The sequence below is a fragment of the Aplidium turbinatum genome, chromosome 1 (genome assembly GCF_918807975.1).
Source record: "Aplidium turbinatum chromosome 1, kaAplTurb1.1, whole genome shotgun sequence".
Lineage (NCBI taxonomy): Eukaryota > Metazoa > Chordata > Ascidiacea > Aplousobranchia > Polyclinidae > Aplidium > Aplidium turbinatum.
The window spans coordinates 24,587,250-24,611,150 of record NC_137472.1 but is presented as its reverse complement, the minus strand read 5'-3'; the positions used below and the strand labels follow the sequence as shown (position 1 = coordinate 24,611,150).

The 23,901-nt window shown below is 43.8% G+C and overlaps 1 protein-coding gene across 1 annotated transcript; it reads left to right on the top strand.

Moving 5' to 3' along the window:
• The first annotated feature begins 337 nt into the window (after nt 1-337).
• On the top strand, nt 338-23,664 carry LOC145788397 (uncharacterized). Its single transcript, XM_082600169.1, has 7 exons — nt 338-1,063; nt 1,145-2,309; nt 2,507-3,588; nt 3,654-3,785; nt 16,448-16,875; nt 16,993-17,552; nt 23,546-23,664. Exons 1-7 carry the CDS (start codon nt 338-340, stop codon nt 23,662-23,664), a joined length of 4,212 nt encoding a protein of 1,403 aa, XP_082456295.1.
• Nucleotides 23,665-23,901: the final 237 nt, after the last annotated feature.

Below are 23,901 nucleotides of genomic sequence, written 5' to 3'. Positions count from 1 at the left end.
TACTGCTCCAAATGCCATTTCGAGTCAAGAGGAACTGTCTGGATTACCCCACCTAGGTGATCTGGAATTTCCCTGTGTGAAGGGTGGAAGTGTGACTCTGTTGATCGGTGTCGACAACCCAGAAGTGTTTTGCATTCAGCGTTCACGGAAGGGATCACGCGATCAGCCAATCGCTATAAAAACCCCGTTGGGTTGTTCCTTGCTGGGCCTATCTCTGTGACCAACTTCCCCTTCTTCTTATCAAGTTAACTTTGCTCAATCAAGAGACATTACCATCGAGCAACAAATCGAGTGTTTATGGAAAACGGACTTTGGTGATGAAAAATCAATACTTGACATGACCAACTCACGTGAGGATAGAATGCCATATGACATGATGACGAAATCAGTCAAGCAGATTGATGGAAAATATCAACTCCCATTACCTTGGAGACCCTGTTCCTTGACTCTACCAGATAACCGCCAGATGGCGCATCGTCGTTTACTTTGCCTGCGAAGACGCTTGACAAGAGAGGAGCAGCTGTGTAAAAAATATGTTGAGGTAATGGAAACTTATCTTTCGAAGGGATATGCGCGAGAGATTCCAACAGAGGAATTCAAAACAGTAAATACCGCATGGTATCTGCCGCACCACCCGGTTTTACACCCTCGGAAGCCTGACAAGTTACGAGTGGTGTTCGATTGCGCTGCAAAACATCATGGCATTTCACTTAATGACGCCTTAATGCAAAGTCCTGACCTAGTGAACAATCTTATGGGTGTGTTAATGCGTTTTTGGAAGGAAAAAATCGCCTTGGTTGCTGATATCGAGGCCATGTTCCATCAAATTAAGGTGGAGCCTCGAGACAGCGATGCACTACGATTCCTCTGGTGGCCTGGAGGAGATATGGACAAACAACCGGTCCCACACCAAATGTTGGTTTACTTGTTCGGAGCAACATCCTCCCCAAGCTGTGCTGGATTCTGTTTGAGACAGGCGGTGCAGGACTTTGGGAGCCTCCTTTGTCCAGGCATTCCAGAAATTGTCAAAAACAACTTCTATGTTGATGACTGTTTAGTCTCTGTGAGCTCTCGGGAAGAAGGAATACGAGTGATGTCACAATTCACTCAGCTGTTGAGCTAAGGTAGCTTTCACTTAACCAAGTGGCTGTCGAATGACAAAGGTGTTTTGGAATCGATACCCGAAAATGAACTTTCTAAGTGTTTAAGGAACCACACCTTTAATGAGGATAGTATTAACGAACACATATTGGATGTCTATTGGACCGTGTTCACCGATGAGTTTGGGTTTAACGTGTCTCTTTCTGAGAGACCCCTGACCCGCAGAGGTATTTTGTCTGCGACGAGCTCGATATATGACCCCCTGGGGTTTGTTGTTCCAGTGACCTTGAAATTAAAGTTGTTGTTGCAAGATTTGTGCAAGCAAGGTCTCGGTTGGGATGACCCAATTTCAGCGTCTGAAGTGGACACTTGGAATGAATGGATAAATCAGCTGCGCCAGCTTCACGATATACGTCTGCCTCGCTGTTTCAAACCTCCCCACTTTGGCGTGGTAACGGAATATGAACTTCACTATTTTGCTGACGCTTCGTCTGTGGCATATGGAGCTATGTCTTACCTCCGTCTCGTTGATGATGAAGGACGGATTCACTGTGCATTTCTGATGGGAAAGTCCCGCTTAGCCCCTCTCAAAACAGTTTCCATTCCAAGGCTCGAACTCACTGCTGCTGTGATGGCCGTGAGGTTAGATAAAATAGTGAAAAAAGAATTGAACCTTCCCAATTGCACGTCAAGGTTTTGGACAGACTTGAGTGCTGTCTTACAGCGTGTTTTTAATGCAAGGAAAAGATTTCCTAGATTTGTTGCCAATCGATTGTCCACAATTGAACGAAATATAGACCTTTCGAAGTGGAGACATGTGCCTTCAAAGTTAAACCCTGCCGATCGTGCGTCCCGTGGCACGAATGCGAATACGCTTAGCTTCAGCTTCTGGTTGTCTGGCCCAACGTTTTTGTGGGAAGCCGAAGAAAAATGGCCAGAGTCTCCAATAAAGCTACCTTATCTTCCAGCAGAGTTTGCGCCCGTCAAGAAACAACGAGTTTACGTGAGTGCCGCTTCAAAGACTTCCTGTTCTACTGACCGATTGATTCAACGATATTCCAAGCTGATACGCTTGAAGAAAGCAACAGCATGGTTGATGCGCTACAAAGAGTTTCTCATGATGAAAACTCGACCCTCGTTTTGCCAAGCTCCGCTTTGCCGGTCGCAACTTTCCAAAAGGTACCATGAAAAATTCCCCTTCGAAGTTTGTTTGGTAATTGCAGAAGAAAAAAGAGCAATAGCACTGGTGGGAATCAAACCCACATCGATGAAATGACTATCTGCATCACCACCCTAACCCTCTGCGCCATGTCAGCCGATGGAAAACCGATGATTTAATTTAGCTATTATTTGCGTTTTTCTTTTGTTGCTCAAAGGGGATTTTTTAATGGTACCTTTTGGAAAGTTGCTACCCGGTCTCCTATCACCGTCCGCGAGTTGAAGCTTGCTGAAGTGGAACTGATTAAATATGTGCAAAGAAGTCGCTTTGGACAGGTGCTAAGGGTATTATCTGCAGGTGCAATGCTAACTAAAAAGACATTCTCACGATCCATGGTTAAATTAAACCCTATATTGGTTGATGGAGTCATTCGGGTTGGCGGCCGTTTGGAGCGAGCACTAATCGAAGAAGATGCCAAGCACCCGATTGTGTTACCCTTTGACTCTCACCTTACAGATCTTGTAATTATAAGTCACCATGCTCAAGTGGGCCATTCTGGCATGACCCATACATGGGCATCTCTTCGACAAACGTACTGGATTCTGAAGGGAGGCGTTGCTGTTAAAAATTGCTTGCTCTGTAAAAGGAATGCACAAGTTGGCAAACTATTTATGGCTGATTTGCCATCTGGAAGACTCCAACCGGATAAGCCTCCGTTTTCTCATGTCGGTGTCGACTATTTTGGATCCTTTATGGTGAAGCAAGGCCGCAATTCACTCAAACGCTATGGCTGCGTATTTACGTGTATGTCAATAAGAGCTATCCACATTGAAATTACCCAGACCATGTCTACCGACTCGTTTATTGATGCCTTCCGACGATTCATCGGTCGTCGAGGTCTCCCAACCGACATTTATAGCGACCACCGATCTAATTTTGTCGGTGCTGAAAGAATATTGCGTGAGTCCTTGCAACTGTGGAACCAACAGAAGAGTAATGAGTATCCGTGCCAACAAAATGTGACCTGGCATTGGAATCCGCCAACCGGCTCTCACTTCGGTGGAGCATGGGAGCGCATGATCCGTTCCATTCGAAGGATCCTAACTGCTCTGATGAAGGAGCAAACCGTTTCAGATGAAGCTCTCGTTACTTTGATGGTCGAAGTGGAGTCAATCATAAATTCGCGACCCATCATTCCCATCACCTTTGACCCACAAGATGATGTGCCGTTGTCTCCCAATCACCTATTGCTGTTGAGAGAAGCACCAAACCTGCCCCCTGGACTGTTTGATAGAAAAGACTGTTATGTTCGACGCCGCTGGGCCCAGGTGCAATACCTAGCCAATCAATTTGGTTGCGCTGGACCCGTGAGTTCCTCCCATTCATCATTCAGAGACAGAAGTGGTTTCAAAGAGAAAAGAACTTTGAAAAAGACGATGTTGTCCTCCTCGTCGACAAATCCCAACCTCGTTCAAAGTGGCTGTTGGGGCGAGTGGTTGACACATACCCGGACAATAAAGGAACTGTACGTACAGTTTCGGTCAAAACTCGATACAATGTGGTCAAGAGACCAATTTCGAAACTGTGTTTGATTTTGAAAACTGCTAAATGCAGAACAAATGGACTGATTACCTGTCGCCGGGTTAAAAGGTATTGATCAGCGTGTATACATGAACTATTGAACGAACTTCTGTTGGCTAATAAAGCCAACAACAAACATTTCTGGTAGAGAATAGTGAAAACACACTACCTGCTCCAAAAATTTGTCTTTTAATTGTGATAAGTAACTGCATTTTGCAATCTTTTGTTCGTAAGGGTCCTCTTGAAGGCTGATTGAATTGTGAAACATATCGTTCCAAAGACGACTTGGTTTGATCGTATGTTTCAGACAATTGTTCACCAGCAGATCAAACGTCATGTAAAACCGTTCAGGTCTACTGAATCTTAGCGTATTACGTATAGACCGAGAGCCTACGACAGAAGATTTCACCCCATAAGGTACAAAAGGTTTGACCCCTTGAAGTTACTGGGGTCAACCATGTCACTCACAAAAAGTATGGAAGATTGACCGCACCGGGTGGATCTGGACCCTAGAGCCCAGTGGCGGCTCGTGGTATTTATAGCAGGGGGTGCTGCAACCGGAGGTAGCCTATACGTGAAAGAGCGAGCGCCAAAGGCGCGATGCCAAGGGGTCTAGGGACATGACCCCCATAGATTTTACCTTATTTTAGTGGTATTTCATGAATTCTGAGGCTATTTGAGCAATTAATTTCCTGATGTTCATCAAGTTTAAATAGGCTGTTTTAGCATGTGACCTTTGGCCTTAACTTATTATCGTAAGTTAACAATGAACCTAGGTTACATTTAATTTATAAAAAATCAACCAGGTTTGGTGACCACAAAAATTTATTGGTAGAGCTTTTCTTAAATTTAATTTAACAACACTAATGAAAACCTAGTCTAAGCTTTATCTTTTTGTGGAGAAAGCAAAGCACATTAGTCTAACCATGTAACAGCATCAGTCGCAGCCACCTAATATCGTGCTTGAAAACAACAGTATTTGCAACAGTAGCTAGCCTGACCACGTGACCAGCAACTGCAAAATTTGCAGTTCGAAATTGTGGGATTTGAAGCAACCTGAGCCAAAATATGACGTCACAATTTCTCTTTGTTCTTCTTTTATAAGATCGCAACTGCAGGGCTTGCAGTTCAGAGCTGCCAAATACAAAACTTAAAAAATCATCATATTTTTTAAGAACCAGAAATTATGAAACTTCTAGTCGGTAGGATCTATAGAGAACACGAGAAAAAACGTGAAATTAATAAAAAAAATAAAATACTGAAATATGCAGGGGGTGCTGCAGTTTTGCAGTTTCTATGGACGAGCCGCCACTGCTAGAGCCCCCTAAAAAGCCTAAAAAGGGGGTTAATTTCACCCCATAAGGTACATGGACCAAACTTGGTGAAAACGAAGTTCTATGTCAGGACATCACAAAAATATCAAATCTAACAATATTTTCGAGTGGAAAGATGATGTAAGACACCCCCGAAAGTGACCCCCCAGGGGGTTAATTTCACCCCGTAAGGTACATGGACCAAAGTTGGTCAAAACGAAGTCTTATGTCAGGACATCACAAAAATATCAAATCTAACAATATTTTCGGGTGGAAAGGTGATGTAAAATGCCTTCAAAGTGACTTCCCTTAATGTGACCCCCTCGGAAGGTTTATTTTACCCCATAAAGTACATGGACCAAACTTGGTCAAAATGAAGCCTTATGTCAGGACAGCACAAAAATATCAAATCTAACAATATTTTCGGGTGGAAAGGTGATGTAAGATGACTTCAAAGTGACTTCCCTTAATGTGACCCCCTCGGAAGGTGTATTTCACCCCATAAGGTACATGGACCAAACTTGGTCAAAACGAAGTCTTATGTCAAGACATCACAAAAATATCAAATCTAACAATAGTTTTGGGAGGAAAGATGATGTAAGGCTCTCTCAAAGTGACCTCCCAGGGGGTAAATTGCACCCCATAAGGTAGGCTACATGGACTAAAGTAGGTTAAATCGAGGTCTTATTTCACGGCATAACAAAAATATCAAATCTAACAACATTTTCGGGTGGAAAGGTGATGTAAGATGACTTCAAAGTGACTTCCCTTAATGTGACCCCTTCGGAAGGTGTATTTCACCCCATAAAGTACATGGACCAAACTTGGTCAAAACGAAGTATTATGTCAGGACATCACAAAAATATCAAATCTAACAATAGTTTTGGGAGGAAAGATGATGTAAGACTCCCCCAAAGTGACCCCGCCAGGGGATTAATTGCACCCCATAAGGTAGGCTACATGGACTAAAGTAGGTTAAATCGAAGTCTTATTTCACGGCATAACAAATATATCAAATCTAACAATATTTTCGGATGGAAAGGTGATGTAAGATGTCATCAAAGTAACCCTCAGAGGGTTTATTTCACCATAGAGTACATGGACCAAACGTGGTCAAAACGAAGTCTTATAGGACACCACAAAATATCAAATCTAACAATACTCTCAGTTGGGAAGATGATAAAAGACCTACCCAAAAGTGAATCTCCTCCTACAGTTTAATTTACTTTATCCCTTACTCGAACCAACCTTGGTGTAACGGAAGTGCTATGCCAGGACAGTACGAATGGATTAAATTTAAAAATATTTTTATATAGGTTTTGGTGAAATACATTCACAAGCTGTTCCATATGATGCATGAAATGGAACTATAGCCTACTTTACAAAAAGTTTTGTATAAATCATATTAAGTCAATCGAAAAAAGGCAACAGGACATGACAATACATGGCTTTGTAACACCAAAAACAGAAAGTACATAAGAAGCATATAGGCTACAGTAGCCAGAAAATTGATCCAAGATCTTGATACGACCACTAAATGTTGACTTAATCGAACAACTGACTATCCAAATCAAAACGTTTCAAAATGAATCATTTGGAACGTTAATTCAGGCAGTAATGAACATTTTCCAGCTGCTACAATAAATAACCCAATAAACCCAATGTAGTAAATTTTGTTTTATGCCATTTGCTTCATGTCTCCAATCAGTTACTGTAACTGTTCATTCATAAACAGAGATTGTTTGTGTAAATGTAAGCGATCGTTTCTTTATTCTTCATTGTCACTGCTGTCGCTTTCACTTTCTTTGTCTTATTCTTCAGATTCATACAATTCTCCTGTTATATACAGAGAAATAAAGACTGTACGAAACATTTGCTATCATGCACTACAGATATGCATAACATACAATAGTAATTTTATTATCTTTTACAGACGTCTATTTTTCTTCGAATAATGCAACATTGCAACTTACTATTAACTGGAAAAAGTTCAACATTTATTAGTTATTTAGTGCACCCAGGCATTTTTCTCAAGATATCAGAAACTATTGGCCTGATTTGTCACATTTTGCAGATTTTGATTACAGCTACTGCTAGTGCTTGACTGACATTTTTTGAGATGTTTTTACTTTTTGCGGTTTCCTAATGACATAAAACTTTTTTGTTGCCTTGGGGAAGCAGTAGCAAATGAGAAAAACTAAGTTGAAAAACGCTAAATCAGACTGTTATTGATAATTAACAGTCTGACTAAAATCTTCGAAATCAAATTTTCTTTGTTTTTCAACATGTGAAGATGTTAAAACCTATCGTGTCATCTGGGGAAAAGAGTAAAGAAAGCGTAAAAATCTAATTTTTAGAAAAATTTATTTAAACGTTTGCCCAAAGTTAGAAAAACCTGGAAATTTCTGCAAAATGTGACAAATCAGGCCGTATCTTTAGATGGCCATGCAGGTTCCTAAAACGAAACTTTACAGCCAGTTATTGGCTAATGTTTGCAGAAAGAAAGTAAATGACAGATAGAACAGGAGAAAGTTTTATATTTATAAAGGGTAACCCAAGCGACATCCAATGTTGTTTACCTTCTTCTTGACTTTCCTGGATGAGATCAGATTCCACGCAGAGACATCTAAAGATGTAGGTGAAGCTTTATCTTCAAACCACATCACTTTATAACAACCCCCTTCTTCTTTCCAGCCATACTCTAGCAGCGATGTTGCTGCTTCTTCACTTCTAGTTGAAGATAACCACCGTCTTGTGATGAGATGTGTGCGCCTTGTCTTCTGGAGAAGTACTCGTGAACAAAGTGGTAACTACTATCTACAGTAGCTTCTGTATGCATGATATCCTTTCATTTTCTTTTTTGGGTTTGTAGCTGTCTAAAAACATTTGTAAACGGACTTCGTTGACATATTTAATTTTCTTGTTTTTGTACATGTTACACACAAAGTTCTCTATTGCAATGATAGTGTCTTCACAAATTTCTTTGTCTTGTCCGAGTTGGCTGAAAGCTGCCTGCGCTTCGTGGTTTCCTTGGAGTAAGTTCAGCGGCCGCACTTTTCCTTTCCTGCTAAATGACGAGGTGGTATCAGAACATGTAAAGGCATGATAGCCTATGGATTGCTTTGCAAGCCAGCTTCTATCCATATCTTTAATGAAGGATCAAAAGTTTCATAGCAACCTAGGCCAATTACAAGACAGTCAGTGTCAGACGTGCGGATAACCACATTGGTTGGGGCTGGTACATCGCAGACAGCTTGCTTTATTTCTGTATATAACAGGAGAATTGTATGAATCTGAAGAATAAGACGAAGAAAGTGAAAGCGACAGCAGTGACAATGAAGAATAAAGAAACGACCGCTTACATTTACACAAACAATCTCTGTTTATGAATGAACAGTTACAATAACTGATTGGAGACATGAAGCAAATGGCATAAAACAAAAATTTACTACATTGGGTTTATTGGGTTATTTATTGTAGCAGCTGGAAAATGTTCATTACTGCCTGAATTAACGTTCCAAATGATTCATTTTGAAACGTTTTGATTTGGATAGTCAGTTGTTCGATTAAGTCAACATTTAGTGGTCGTATTAAGATCTTGGATCAATTTTCTGGCTACTGTAGCCTATATGCTTCTTATGTACTTTCTGTTTTTGGTGTTACAAAGCCATGTATTGTCATGTCCTGTTGCCTTTTTTCGATTGACTGAATATGATTTATACAAAAATTTTTGTAAAGTAGGCTATAGTTCCATTTCATGCATCATGGGACAGCTTGTGAATGTATTTCACCAAAACCTATATAAAAATATTTTTAAATTTAATCCATTCGTACTGTCCTTGCATAGCACTTTCGTTACACCAAGGTTGGTTCGAGTAAGGGATGAAGTAAATTAAACTATAGGAGGAGATTCACTTTTGGGTAGGTCTTTTATCATCTACCCAACTGAGAGTATTGTTAGATTTGATATTTTGTGGTGTCCTATAAGACTTCGTTTTGACCACGTTTGGTCCATGTACTCTATGGTGAAATAAACCCTCTGAGGATTACTTTGATGACATTTTACATCACCTTTCCACCCGAAAATATTGTTAGATTTGATATTTTTGTTATGCCGTGAAATAAGACTTCGATTTAACCTACTTTAGTCCATGTAGCCTACCTTATGGGGTGCAATTAATCCCCTGGCGGGGTCACTTTGGGGGAGTCTTACATCATCTTTCCTCCCAAAACTATTGTTAGATTTGATATTTTTGTGATGTCCTGACATAAGACTTCATTTTGACCAAGTTTGGTCCATGTACTTTATGGGGTAAAATAAACCTTCCGAGGGGGTCACATTAAGGGAAGTCACTTTGAAGTCATCTTACATCACCTTTCCACCCGAAAATATTGTTAGATTTGATATTTTTGTGATGTCCTGACATAAGACTTCGTTTTGACCAAGTTTGGTCCATGTACCTTATGGGGTGAAATTAACCCCCTGGGAGGTCACTTTCGGGGAGGTCTTACATCACCTTTCCACTCGAAAATATTGTTAGATTTGATATTTTTGTGATGTCCTGACATAGAACTTCGTTTTCACCAAGTTTGGTCCATGTACCTTATGGGGTGAAATTAACCCCCTTTTTGGGCTTTTTAGGGGGCTCTAGGGTCCAGATCCACCCGGTGCGGTCAATCTTCCATACTTTTTGTGAGTGACATGGTTGACCCCAGTAACTTCAAGGGGTCAAACCTTTTGTACCTTATGGGGTGAAATCTTCTGTCGTAGGCTCCCAGACTAGTAATGGAATATTTCTAAAAAATTAGCAGATTGCAAGACCTGTAAAACATTGCAGCTGCAGCTTAACATTACATCATCGTTAAATCTTTAATTACTTGAACAGGTGTGAGCCAAACTTGAACAGGTGTAAGCCAAACTTGAACAGGTGCTTAAATAGCTTAGACTATCATTGCTTATCATTATTACGTCACAGTAGCTGCCTACGTGCGTTTGAGATATTGCAATGTATTCTCGTCATTTTTAAAATTGTTGCCTGAAGAGTGGTCGAATATTTGGCTGTTTGCTTTGTGCTTGCCAGCTGGACGAAATTTCCGTCTTTATCCAAGTAATTTGCTGTAGTGACAAGTTTAGTGGTGTATCGCGTTGCATCCCAATTTCGACAGCCAGTGGGCTATTTTTTACAGAAATACAATTCTCGAATAGACGTTTTCGGAGGAGTGTTTCTTTTCGGTCATTGCATGCAGACGAACGGATCCGGGAACTTTATGTTACAATTTTCCCACGAAGAGATTCTGGTTTAACGCTGTGACCATAAATAATAAAGACAGTACTCTAGCTGGTGTTTGTACGGAAGCACAGGCAAGAAAAATAATAAAGATGATTTGTTGCTGGTCGGTAGTCTACAGAAGCACGATAATAAAGACGAAGTTGTTGGTTGGTAGTCTACAGAAGCACAATAATAAAGACGTTTCTTCTCAGTTGGTACTAAAGAACTTTAAGCTGAAAATTAAAGACGTTTCTTTGTTGGTTATCAAGAAAAACAACATTGACATTCATTGGCAAGATACAAGATTAAAGACAATCGATCTGTGCTTGAAGATTCAAGTGGACAAATCCAAGCAAGTTTTGTGGAACTTTAGAACTTCATATATATACCCCTACAACTACGGTTTTGTGCATTTAAATTCTTTTTGTATTTTTACAATCTTTGCAGTTAAGTTTTTTATAACTTAATATTTTGTGTGTTTGTGTAACTTAATTTTTCAATTGTTAATTTTAGCCCCAACATTTAATATGTCTACACTCGGTGGCGACAGGGACTCGACCTCCATCGACTCGACTGAGATTAAACCTGATGATGTTCTTTGCGGTCGAGGGAGGGGGGGGGGCATTTTGGGGAAGGTCCCAGTAACGATGAGGCTAAGTCAGTCCGAGAGACCCGGCATCTTACAAGGGATATTTTAACTCAAATTGGGGAACTTTCTGTAGCCCTAGGTTCTTTGAGTGATAAGCAGGAACTGTTAATTTTTCTATCTAACTTATCTACTTTAGAAGAGGAATTACGGCATTTCCATGCACTTTTGAGTAAAATTTATAACTCTGCAATTTTGGCAGAACTTCGTGATAGGGTAGATCCTGAATTTAACTCATTAAAAGATAACTTCGAACAAAAAGTAAGTGAGTTCTCAGGTATGTTGGATGCTGACATACATCCTGATGATAGCACCTCAAATGTAAGCACTAGGATGTCTAGGACTTCGTCTCGGATTGTTGCACAAATTAACTTACAGCTAAGACAAGAAGAGCTCCAGATATAAGCCGAAGCGAGAGCTACTGAGGCCGCCGCGAAAGCTGAGGCCATACGAGCTGAGACTGCCGCGAGAGCTGAGGTCGAAGCGAGAGCTGCTGAGGCCGAAGCGAGAGCTGCTGAGTTTGCACTCAAAGACGCTCAGTTGAGGGTTGAACTACGTAAGGAGGTAGCTTTAGCTGAATATCGTTCAGAGTTGGGCTCCCGGCGTAGCTCTAAGAAGGGACCTTCTAGGTACTCCAGAAGTGAACATCAATCGCGGTTAAATTTACATAACCTTTTCCAGACCCCTGTTCAATCTGTAAGTGGACCAGCACAATCCACATGTTTTCAAGCTGTTTCAGGAGGTCTCGGGGCCGCAGCTAAGGATCTTCCGAAGGATCTAAAGCCAAGGCCAGCGAATTTTAGCCGAACTCCTCCCCCAGAGCGTACAGGTCACGGGGCCGCTATTAGAAGTAATGTTTTGCTCCCTTTACAGTTTTCTGCGCCGCTAGTTTTTGATCGCCCAGCTACACGTAATTTGAGTGGTTGCGAGAGGCGTTTCGCGTCTACTGATTTTAACGTTTGTGAGGAGCGTAATCGGGCTGTGCATGTGACTGAGCCCCTTCAGTCCCTTAAGGCAGGGGTCCGCAAATACTTTTTGGTACGACCCAAAAAGCAATCGTTTGAAGTCTTCGCGACCCAAACGTTTCGGAAGCATATAATTTTGCGCAAAACAGTTTGCAAATTAATATCAATTCCAATACGGTCGTCCCCACTTATTAAGGCCACATTGGGACCGGACGATTTTGGCTGCGGGAGACAATTTTCTACCACTCCTATACCTTCAGTAATTCCGGAATGGACCAAATTGGGCTTAATAAGCGGGTGGACCTATTAACCGTGCGCTTCGACGTCGTGCAAGCCTCTGGGGCCGAGGGTCTACTCTATCCTTTTACCAGCCCAGACTCAAGATGTTCCAGGGCTACACTGGAAGGCTATTAGAGAGCAGCCAGTATTTAGTTTCATCATCCATGACACAGACCTTCCACTCCGTTAGGTGGCTTGAAGATGGTACAGTTATTGATGATGTGGTCTGCAGTCTGTTCCTCGGCACCACATTCACAGGAGGAGGAAGAGGCCAATTCCCCAATGGCGCATGGTTGACCGGAAAAGCCCGACGCCCGTACGAAGACGGTTGAGGCGCACCCATGCTTGTCTTTGTAGAATCAGACCGATGGGGCATGTGTCGGCGTTGGGGATGAACGAATGAAGTCCGGTGGTACTTGACTTCCTTTCAGAATTCCATTTATAGTCCGCCCAAGTAGCCGCAGAGATGAAGTTCATCTGCTGCGTTGATCAGAAGTTGAGCGGCTGGCACGAATGGTTGTCTTGACTTCAGTCGACTGGGGTGCTGGTTTGGGGAAGCAGAGATCTTGTGGTGGAGAACATGGTTAGGCTTTAGTGCCCGTCGGCTAAGAAACAGAGTGACTTCTTCGCGACGAAGCTCAGTGGGTTGGATGCCAGCAAGAATGGCAAAATTATCCAATGGTGTGGGACGCAGGCATCCGGTAACTGTGCGCAGGGCGCTGTTTATAGCAGTACCGATGTTATTGCAGTGTGCACTGCAGCACCAAACAGGTGCACAGTACTCTGCTGAAGAATAGACAAGGGCTAAGGCTGCTATACGCAAAGTGTCAGCCCTCGCCCCCCAGCTGTGGCCTGCCAGGCGCTTGAGTAGTGCAGCGTGGGATGTCATTTTCTTGCGCAGTGACACCAAATGGTGGCGGTATGTGTACGATCTGTCTAGTGTCACTCCAAGATATTCTGGTTCGGGGCAGAAGGTCAGAGGTTTTCCATTGTTCTGAACATGTAGCTCACGATCAGCTTCCCGATTGTATAGGTGGAAAGCTGCCGCCAAAGTTTTGTTTTCGCTAAGTTTCAGTCGCCAGTTCTGGAGATAAGCTGAGAGAGTTTTCATGCCCTGGCTCAAGCTGTCTTCCAGGCTATATATAGCCTACAACCGTGGGCTTAACCACTGTACTACAATCGAAAGTATAAATTTTCTTGTAGCCTACCAAATTGTACGAAACTCAGCACTTCAAAGACTATATGATTGTATTTATTTTTGCCATACAAGTTATATTTATGATAATTTTAAACCGTTTTGCGACCCACTGTGAATGGTCTCGCGACCCAAATTTGGGTCGCAACCCAGTATTTGCGGACCCCTGCCTTAAGGGATATAGCTTGTCTTCTCCCGCTAAATCGAGTTCTCAACAACAGGATTGCTTTTTTTAATACCAAAATAGTAGGACGTTTTTCGATAAGGCAACCTTGATTGGTTACGATGGTAATAATATGCCATTTATCTTCTTTAAAAATCGTATTACGGCCTTGGTGGCAGCCTCGCCCTTTAAAGGAACTCGTTTGACTTTGTTACAAGCAGCTTGCGTTAGAACAGCTGTTAAACGATTGCTAATTTGGTTTCCGACACTCCTGGCTTGTCAGAGGAAGACAGGATAGAAATGTCGTTAGATCGCTTGTCCCAACGTTTTGGAGTTCGTGGAGGTCTTTTCGCCGAACCGGAAATTAGAAAGTATCGCTATGGTAGCAAATTGACTTCGATCTTTTCCAGTGATTTGAAAGAGTTTATAGATGAATTTTAGATGAATTTATGATGAATTTATCGGCAGCCGTGGCCGAGTGGTTAGCGAGTTGGGCTCGCAGTCGAGAGCCTGCATGTTCGACTCCAGCCACTCGCACTTGCTGTTGTTTCTCTGGGCAAGAAACTTTACGATAATTGCCTCTACCTAGTGATCGATTTCAAGTAATGGGTAGTACCAAATTTAAGTCATAACTCATAAGTAAAGTAGACAACCGGAAACAGACATTGCTGTCGGCTGCAGCGTGGGTCAGGTGTACGTCGGAAGGCGTACACCGATGCATAGCGCTCAAATCCGCTTTCCCGCAATGCAGGATAAAGATAAACAAACAAAAAAAAAATTGTCGCAGTGTCTGCTTTACGCGCAAGCTTATGGTCAGCGCGATAAATTGGAAGGACGTTTTGTTTTGGATTTGGCTAAGCGACTCCCGTTTGACGCTAAGCAGCGTTATCTTGACTTTTTGGGTGATCAGTATGGTGGCACTAATAAGCCTACTTTTCAGAGTTTGTTTGATTTTGTAGTGCGGAAGGAAACGCGTAAGTCGACTGATTTTAGCATTATGCTAATGGACGATTCTGGTGACTCGCAGCATTTTAAGAAGTTTGGCAAAGGAAAATTGCCTTCATGTCCGGTTAGGCAGACGTCGGTAAAACCCTATGATATTGTGATTTCAGGGAGTTCACAGTACTCGACTGCTGTTGGCGCACCGCGCGGTGGTGTGGCCAGACGTAGACATGCCGGCATGTTTTTATTGTTCGTCACGTGGTCAAGTTGAATATCATTTTTTTGTCTAATTGTAAAGATTTTTTGCGCTTGACACCTAAAGATCGGAGAGATGTTATTGTGAAAGCTGGAAAATGCTTGAATTGTTTGCGCCAGCGTATGGTTAGGGACTGAAATCATGCAAACAACTGTCGTCAATGTGGGCCTAACAACGATAGGAAACACTTTTTTCTCTGCATGATTTTTATGTGACGTCACGTGATTCTCTGGATTCGATCTGCAAAGATGATGCTGGTGCCAGAGGACCTGTGCGTAATGTTAAGATTGGAAATGTTAAAGCAGCCTTTAACCGCGTTACTGCTGCTCGTGTTTTGAATCCAATGACTGGCAAATCGAAGTTGGTGTATTGTCAGCATGATCCTGGTTTGCAGTTGACATTTGTTTCGAGTGATTTGGTGTGTGAACTTGGCGTTAAACCGTATGATAAAGCGTTGTTTAAAATGGATACCCTGGCTGGTCAGAAACCTACTTGTGCTAACCTTGTTAAACTCAACATCCAGTCGTTAGAGACGGATGAACTGTTTTGTGATATAACTTCAGTGGTTAACCCAGCTTGGGCTGACGATGTTAAAACTTTACCGCATAAGCAGGATTTAAGTGGTTTCCGTCATTTTCATGAAGTGAATATGTTTTATTTGATAGATTGTAGCACTGTAGATGTACTGATTGGCAACGACAACGCTTAATTGATGTGGGATAAAGAAAAGCGTGTTGGTGAGAATCGTAGTGAACCACATGCTTTGCTCACTCCTCTCGGTTGGTTGGCTTGTGGTGGTAAGTCACCCTTAGATGAAAGCGTTGCTAATGTGTGCAGAGTGCGGACGTCTTCAGAGTCGGATGTCATCTCTGGCTTTCAGCGTAAAAGCTGTTGACCCAAGATATCGAGGACTGCTTTGAGGCAAAAAAGAAGGCCGGGGCTGTCTTTCATCTCTGGCTTTCAGCGTAAGAGCTGGGGGGGAAGAATAGTCACCTTCACGCTGTCCCCCCTATAAGTAGCACCATAAAAAATGCGAAACGAAGACTGTCAAAACCGAACCTCGACCCGGAACGCTCAGCACAGGACCCCACAAGAACCGCTCTTTTCAGAGCGCGTCAGTTCCACTGTCGACAAGTACCGTCGTCACACCATCTTACAGCTGAACGCTGAGGGCATCACATCCAGCAAGATTGATGTGATCGAGCAGCTCGCTCATAAGGAACGAGCTCTTGTCATCCTCCTCCAGGAGACCCACTGCACTTCTGCAGACAAGCTAGTAATTCCACACTACTCACTAGCTGGGTTTACCCTAGGGACGGTACATTACGGGACGCGCAACTCCGTTGTTCCTTCAACATTAGAAGGGTCAATTGCCAATTTGACATTTTTTTTACGCTTTACTGCTGGCTTGCTTTCAACTAAAAACCTTAAATTACTTTAAAACCAACTTCACTCTTCTTATATAACCCATAAAAAGTAAAATATTTTGTAAATTACAAAAAAACGTAACCCTTCTAGTGTTGCGGATAAGCCAAAAGCGGATGAAGTTTCGCATCCCTATGATCTACAATCCCTAGTTTACCCAAAGCAGGAAGCATGGCCTTGCCACGTTTGTCCATGAGAGCTTAAACTGGACGCTTGCAAACTCCTCCGCCAATGAGGAAATAGAATGGGTTTGTGTGAGCATTGAAAATTACAACATCATCAATGTATACAAGCCACCATCCTCACACCTGTACCCATCATCTATACCCACATTCCCCTCACCCAGTATCTATGCTGGTGACTTTAACTGCCAGCACACCGACTGGGGTTACAAGTACATCAACATCGACGGAGAATGCCTGGCTGCTTGGGCTGCAAATAACAACCTCGCCCTCCTTTACAATCCAAAAAATCCAGCCAGCTTCTGGTCCGGACGCTGGGGAACGGGCACAAACCCTGACCTGGCCTTTGCAAGCATGGATACAGGCAGCTCTCTTCCTGACAGACGTGTGCTAGAGAAGTTCCCACGTTCCCAACACCGACCTTCGCTTATCACTGCCCCTAAGCTTGTCTCTCCCATCCCAAATGCCCCAGTGAAGCGATGGAACTTCAAAAAGGCCAATTGAAATCGCTACAGCCTCATAACCAATCAAACCGCGGCGGAACTACCCTCACCTTCTACCGCCAACGTGGATGAGGCTTACCAAGACTTCTGCCGTGCTATCAAATCCGCAGCTAAACAAGCTATCCCTCGCGGCCGCCGAAAGAACTACACGCCGTGCTGGGATTCAGAGTGCGAAACTTTATACCGCTCTTATATTCGTGCCTCACCAGGTGCTGCCTCTATCTCAGCCGCAACAAGACTGCTTGATCGGCTGGACTCACGGAGGCTAGAGCGATGGAAAAACACCGTCAACACTATCGACTTTACACACTCTAGCCGGATAGCATGGAGTACTGTCAACAACCTTACCGGCCGTTCAGCACGCTCTTCCCGCCAATGCCCCGTTACTGCCAATAACATCGCATCAGAACTAGTGAAAAACGGGACGTACAAAATAGGCGACCGCAAGTTCTCCAAACTTGTAAAGAGGGAAACGTCTGATCTCTGGAAAATCCCAACACCAGACGAGGAAAGCATTTCTGGTGAATTTACGTCCGATGAGTTCACCGCTGCTCTACAATCAACTAAGACCCGTAAGGCCCCTGGTCCCGATAACATCTGCCCCGAACTTGTACTCCATGCTGGCACCGCCATGAAGTCTTGGCTGCGCAAATTCCTGTCTTCCTGCTTATGCCAACTCAAAATCCCCAAAATTTGGAGACGAGCCAAAGTAATCGCGATCCCTAAGCCTCATAAGCCACAAGAGGATCCGAAGAGCTATCGACCTATATCTCTTCTCTGTATCCCTTTTAAAATCTTCGAACGTCTTATCTACACTAGAGTCGAACCAATTATAGACCCACTCTTGCCCCGGGAACAAGCTGGTTTTCGGGGTGGAAGATCTACTGTAGACCAAGTCACTCTCATGACTCAAGACATCGAAGACTGCTTTGAGGCTAAGAAGAAGGCTGGTGCTGTGTTCCTTGACCTCACAGCGCATACGACACCGTATGGCACCAAGGCCTCACCTGCAAACTCCTCCGCTTGCTCCCGGACAGGCACATGGTCCGCATGATCATGGAGCTCGTTTACAACAGAAGCTTTACCCTCACCACCGGAAGTGGTAAACCAAGCAGGTTACGACACCTTAAGAATGGTGTCTCTCAGGGATCTGTCATGGCCCCCCCTTCTGTTTAACATCTACATCCACGACTTGCCAATCACGGTATCCGCAAAGTACGCCTACGCCGATGATTTGGCCATTTTACACTTGTCGAATCAATGGGATACATTAGAAGAGATTCAAAACCAGGACATGTCGACACTTTCGGCATACCTCCAGAGATGGAGACCGAAGCTCAACGAAACCAAAACAGTGACGACAGCCTTCCACTTAAACAACCGGGAAGCAAAACGTGAACTCAAGATCAACACCGATGGAAAAACCGTGCCCTTCTGCCCAAACTCTAAATATCTAGGGGTAGTCCTGGACAGGTCGCTCACTTACCGTCAACATTTGGAGTCACTACGCAAAAAGATCTCAACACGCACAGCTTTGCTAAGGCGTCTGGCCGGCTCAGGCTGGGGAGCCGGAGTCGATACCCTGCGCATTGCCACCATCGCGGTAGTTCACGCTCCAGCAGAATACTGTGCACCTGTCTGGAGCCGCAGTGCCCACTGCCATCAAATCGACACTGCCATAAACGACGCCTTGCGTATGGTGACAGGATGCCTGCAACCTACACCATCGGAAAATCTCTCTGTCCTTGCAGGCATCCAACCAGCTGAGCTTCGTCGCGAAGAAGCCATCCTGTCTCTTTCTCGTCGCGCTACGAACCCCAACCACTTGCTCTACTCAAGTCTCTATGAGTCTGTGAAAGAGAAACCTCAGCGACTGAAATCGAGACACCCATTTGTACGTGCCGCACAACTCCTGATGAAAACCGCTGAAGACCAATCCATCAGTGCGGCTACCTGGGCGGACAACCAATGGAGCTCAGAGTGGAAGAAGAACTCCTCAAGACTCCAAAGTTTCATCTCCGACACCAGCAACCACCCAACCGGAATGCATTGGCCAAGGAAGGCCTGGGTGCGGCTCAACCGCCTGCATACTGGCGTCGGACTATTCCACTCCAACATGCACAAATGGGGGATGGCTCCATCCGCGATTTGTGAGTGTGGCAAGGAGGAACAAACCGTAGACCACACCATTTGTAATTGCGCCATCTACCATGCGCCAAATGGTGTGCGTGGTCTGCGTGAACTGGATGACAAATCAATTGAATGGCTGCTCGACACCTGCCCAAACATCTAGACCGCGTCGCTGCCACTGCCCAAGGATGGAAAAAAGCAGAGCCCCTCGACCCTTGGAGTGGCGAAGAAAGTTCAAACGAAGAAGAAGAAGAAGAAGCGTAAGAGCTGTTGACCCAAGACATCGAGGACTGCTTTGAGACAAAAAGAAGGCCGGCGCTGTCTTTCTAGATCTCACAGCTGCCTACGATACTGTATGGCATCGCGGCCTTACTTACAAGCTGCTTCGCCTGCTTTCTGACCGACATATGGTCCATATGGTTATGGAACTTGTCAGGAATCGAAGCTTCACCCTCACCACCAGCAATCCACGGCGAAGCAGACTGAGACGCCAGAAAAACGGCGTCCCACAGGGATCGGTCCTGGCTCCACTTCTTTTCAACATCTACACCCACGACCTGCCAACCACGGTCTCCGCAAAGTACGCTTATGCGGACGATTTGGCAATTCTCCACTCCACAAAGTCGTGGGAAAATCTAAAAGACACCTTGAGCCAGGACATGCAAACCATTTCAGCTTATCTCCAGAACTGGCGACTGAAACTCAGCGAAACCAAAACTGTGGCAGCTTTCCATCTACACATTCGGGAAGCTGATCGTGAGCTACATGTCCACAACAACGGAAAACCTCTGTTCTTCTGCCCCGAACCAAGGTATCTTGGGGTGATACTAGACAGATCGCTCACATACCGCCACCATTTGGTGTCACTGCGCAAGAAACTGACATCCCGCGCTGCACTACTGAAGCGCCTAGCAGGCTCTAGCTGGGGGGCGAGGGCTGACACTTTGCGAATAGCAGCCTTAGCCCTTGTCTACTCTTCTGCAGAGTACTGTGCACCTGTCTGGTGCCGCAGTGCTCACTGCCACGACATCGACACTGCTATAAACAGCGCCCTGCGCACAGTGACCAGATGCCTGCGTCCCACACCATTGGACAATCTCCCCATTCTCGCTGGCATCCAACCTGCTGAGCTTCGTCGCGAAGAAGCCACTCTGTCCCTCGGTTGACGGGCACTGGAGCCTAACCATCTTCTCCACCGCAAGATCTCTGCCTTCCCAAATGGGCACCCCCGCCGACTGAAATCAAGACACCCATTCGTGCCAGCCGCTCGGCTTTTAATCAACAAAGCTGATGAACAAGACATCTCTGCGGCTACTTGGGCGGACTATAAATGGAATTCTGAATGGAGGTCAAGCACCACCAGACTCCATTCATTCATCCCCGACGCCGACACACACCCCATCGGCCTGACACTACAGAGACAGGCATGGGTGCGCCTCAACCGTCTCCGTACGGGAGTCGGGCTTTTCCGCTCAACCATGCACCAATGGGAAATGGCTTTTTCCTCCTCCTGTGAATGTGGTGCCGAGGAACAGACCGCAGACCACATCATGACTGTACCATCTTCAAGCCATCTAACGGAGTGGAAGGTCTGCGCGTCATGGATGATGAAACTAAAGACTGGCTGCTATCTAGCAGCCTTCCAGTGTAGTCCGGGAACATCGTGAATCTGGGGTGGTAAAATAATAGACCCTCGGCCCCAGAAGCTCAAACGACGACGACGAGCATAAAATTTAGTCTCGTGATATGGAAATAGAAGACCTGAACAAAGTCATTCAGGATTTGACCTTGCAAAATGAAACCTGTGAATTGTCTCGCAATGACAGTTTGGCTAGAGAACTCGTTGAACCGAATATTGAATTGAAAGTTGGTCGATTTGAGATAGCCTACCTGTACCGTTGAAGGAAGATATTGATTTACCTAACAATTTTGTGTTGGCGTCAGATTGAGCTGCTGCTTTAAAGAAGAAGGCTTTAAAACAACCTGAACTTCGTGATTTCCTTACCGACACCATGAAGTATCTTAAATCAAATGGCTATATTGAGCGTGCTGGTGAAGCAGAAAATGTAAATGGATTTGAGTGGTATTTACCATACTTTGTGACGTCACAATTAAAAAGCGTATTGTTTACGATGGCAAGTCTGAATTTCGAGGAACTTGTGTTAATGATGTAATGTTTTCGGGTCATGACTTGTTAAACCCTCTGGTAGATGTCTTGGGCAAGATTTCGGCTTGGTAGATTTGGTTTCGTGGCCGATATGACCAAGTACTTTTTTCACATTTTGCACACTTCAATACGCAAGCCCAATTTTATTGAACTGCTTACGTACACAGGCAGTGCCGTTCGGATCGTGAACGAACGCCCTTTGGTACCTTTGAGTGACCACCCTAGGGATTTTACTGTCATCACCCCTGCCTCACTTTTGACCCCATACTTAGACCCATACTGTGATGTTGGGCAATCACATCACGTGACCAATTAAGAAGGGATTATTGGTTCAATTTGTCACTTTCTCAGCAGTTTTGGAGCAAATGGATCGATTTTTACTTGCCAGGGCTTCAGGGCCGGAAAAAATGGTTAAAAATGGCCGAGAATTTGGAGCCTGGTCAACTTGTAGTGGTGGGTTCTCTCCAAGACATTGGTAAACCTGGGAAGTATCAACTTGGGAGGGTGCATGAGGTAGTTCCACAAATTAGGAAAGGGAAGCCTGTGGTTCGTAGAGCTAAAGTTGCCGTTTGCAACTATGACGAGAGTACGGGGAAAGTGAAAGTAGACTACGTGTTGAGGGATATTTCGTGCCTCGCCCCCATAAAGAACACTTAAGTGTTAGGGTTTGAACCTGGTTCTGTCTGCGGTGGTCGACCCTTGTCTGAGCCCAGAACAGTCGGGTATTATCGCAACCATCGTATATAGCGTCGTTTTAGTGTGTACCTATGGTAGCCTACCAATTTCATGTATCATCACGTATTATTCTTATTGCTGTTCATTCTTTGCATGCCCTTTGTATTTGCGTATTAATTTAAACGTGAGTAATTCAAACAATTTGTGTATTGTGTGTTTTTATTCATTGGCTCACAATTGTCCTTAAATTCTTTTTTAGTTAAGCCATGTTATACTGTCATAACTAGGGGTCGCTATGTTACAGACAATTGTTCACCAGATCAAACGTCATGTAAAACCGTTCAGGTCTACTAAATCTTAGCGTATTACGTAATGGAATATTTCTAAAAAATGAGCAGATTGCAAGACCTGTAAAACATTGCAGCTGCAGCATAACATTACATCATCATTACATCTTTAATTACTTGAACAGGTGTAAGCCAAACTTGAACAGGTGCTTGAACAACTTATCATTGCTTATCATTACTACGTCACAGTAGCTGCCTACGTGCGCTTGAGATATTGCAATGTATTCTCATCATTTTTAAAATTGTAGCTTGAAGAGTGGTTGAATATTTGGCTGTTTGCTTAGTGCTTGCCATCTGGACAAAACTTCTGTCTTTATCCAAGTAATTTGCTGTAGTGACAAGTTTAGTGGTGTATCGCGTTGCATCTCAATTTCGACAGCCAGTGGGCTATTTTTTACAGAAATACAATTCTCGAATAGACGATTTCGGAGGAGTGTTTCTTTTCGGTCATTGCATGCAGACGAACGGATCCGGGAACTTTATGTTACTATTTTCCCACGAAGAGATTGTGGTATACCGCTGTGACCAGGGTGTTACGTCGTATTTGTCCGCATTCCTTTCTGTGTGTCACCAGCTAAATTTGGATTCCTTAAATGGCAACCCATGCTGTCTTACCTCGAGGTGTAATTGTTACGTCATAATTGCATTTGAGTTCGTTGCTACGTTTCGTTGTTCTTTGAGTTTTGTCCAGTGCATGTAAAGATCAGTTTAGCGTTTACTTTACAGCAAACTAGTTTGTTAGCAAACTACTTAACTTTACAGCAACTAGTTAGCGACTGGTAGTTAATTCGAGCTATTAACGGCGCTGCTGTTTTTTAGTTGAATCAGAATAAGCGTTACTGCGTTAACGTACTGTATTGTTGAAGTCTGCAGCAAATTCATCTGTCGTTGGCCTATGTGGCCTAATCAGTAATCATCACAGTTCACGGTAAGCTTAATATCCTACTGCAACCTTTACTGATAGGCTATGTGATTTTAGTGCCGATGACGTAGTGTAGGCCTAATGACAACCTTGGATCAAGTATGAGCTCATCTATGTGAATTTAATAGCCTACTATTTTACTGTTTACATGTTCAGTTTCGATCTACAACGGTAGAATTTCAATTGTTGGGTTTCTGTCTGTGCTGTTCCGTGCGCCACAAAATAGTCGGTAAGAATCCATTATAATTTGTCATCTGTAATTCCGCATTAGGCCTAATTCGTAAGTTTTGTGTGTTAATCGTTGTTGTTGCTGTGTTGTCACAGAAACCTTCTTCTTCTCTGCACCTTCTGCTTGTTCGTCGCTTTCGTCTCGTCGACCGTTGAATACAATTACTGTCACTCTGTGTGCGTGTTCGTACGTTACAGTTAGTTTAATTGGCTAGTCTTTGGAAATTTAGTTTGCTGCCTTCGCTACTGTTGCCTAACTCTGGTTCATTGGCTGAACCATTTTGGTGTAGTTAGTCACAATAGTTGGGTATTTGATTGTTTTTGGTATGTATGTTGACTTGTGATTAAGTCGCCTTGGTAAACACAGTTGGTGTTTATAGACTTATTCTGGTGTATTGGTTGCACTGTTAGTGTAAAACTTAATTGCCTCACCTTTAAGTACATTTGGGTTG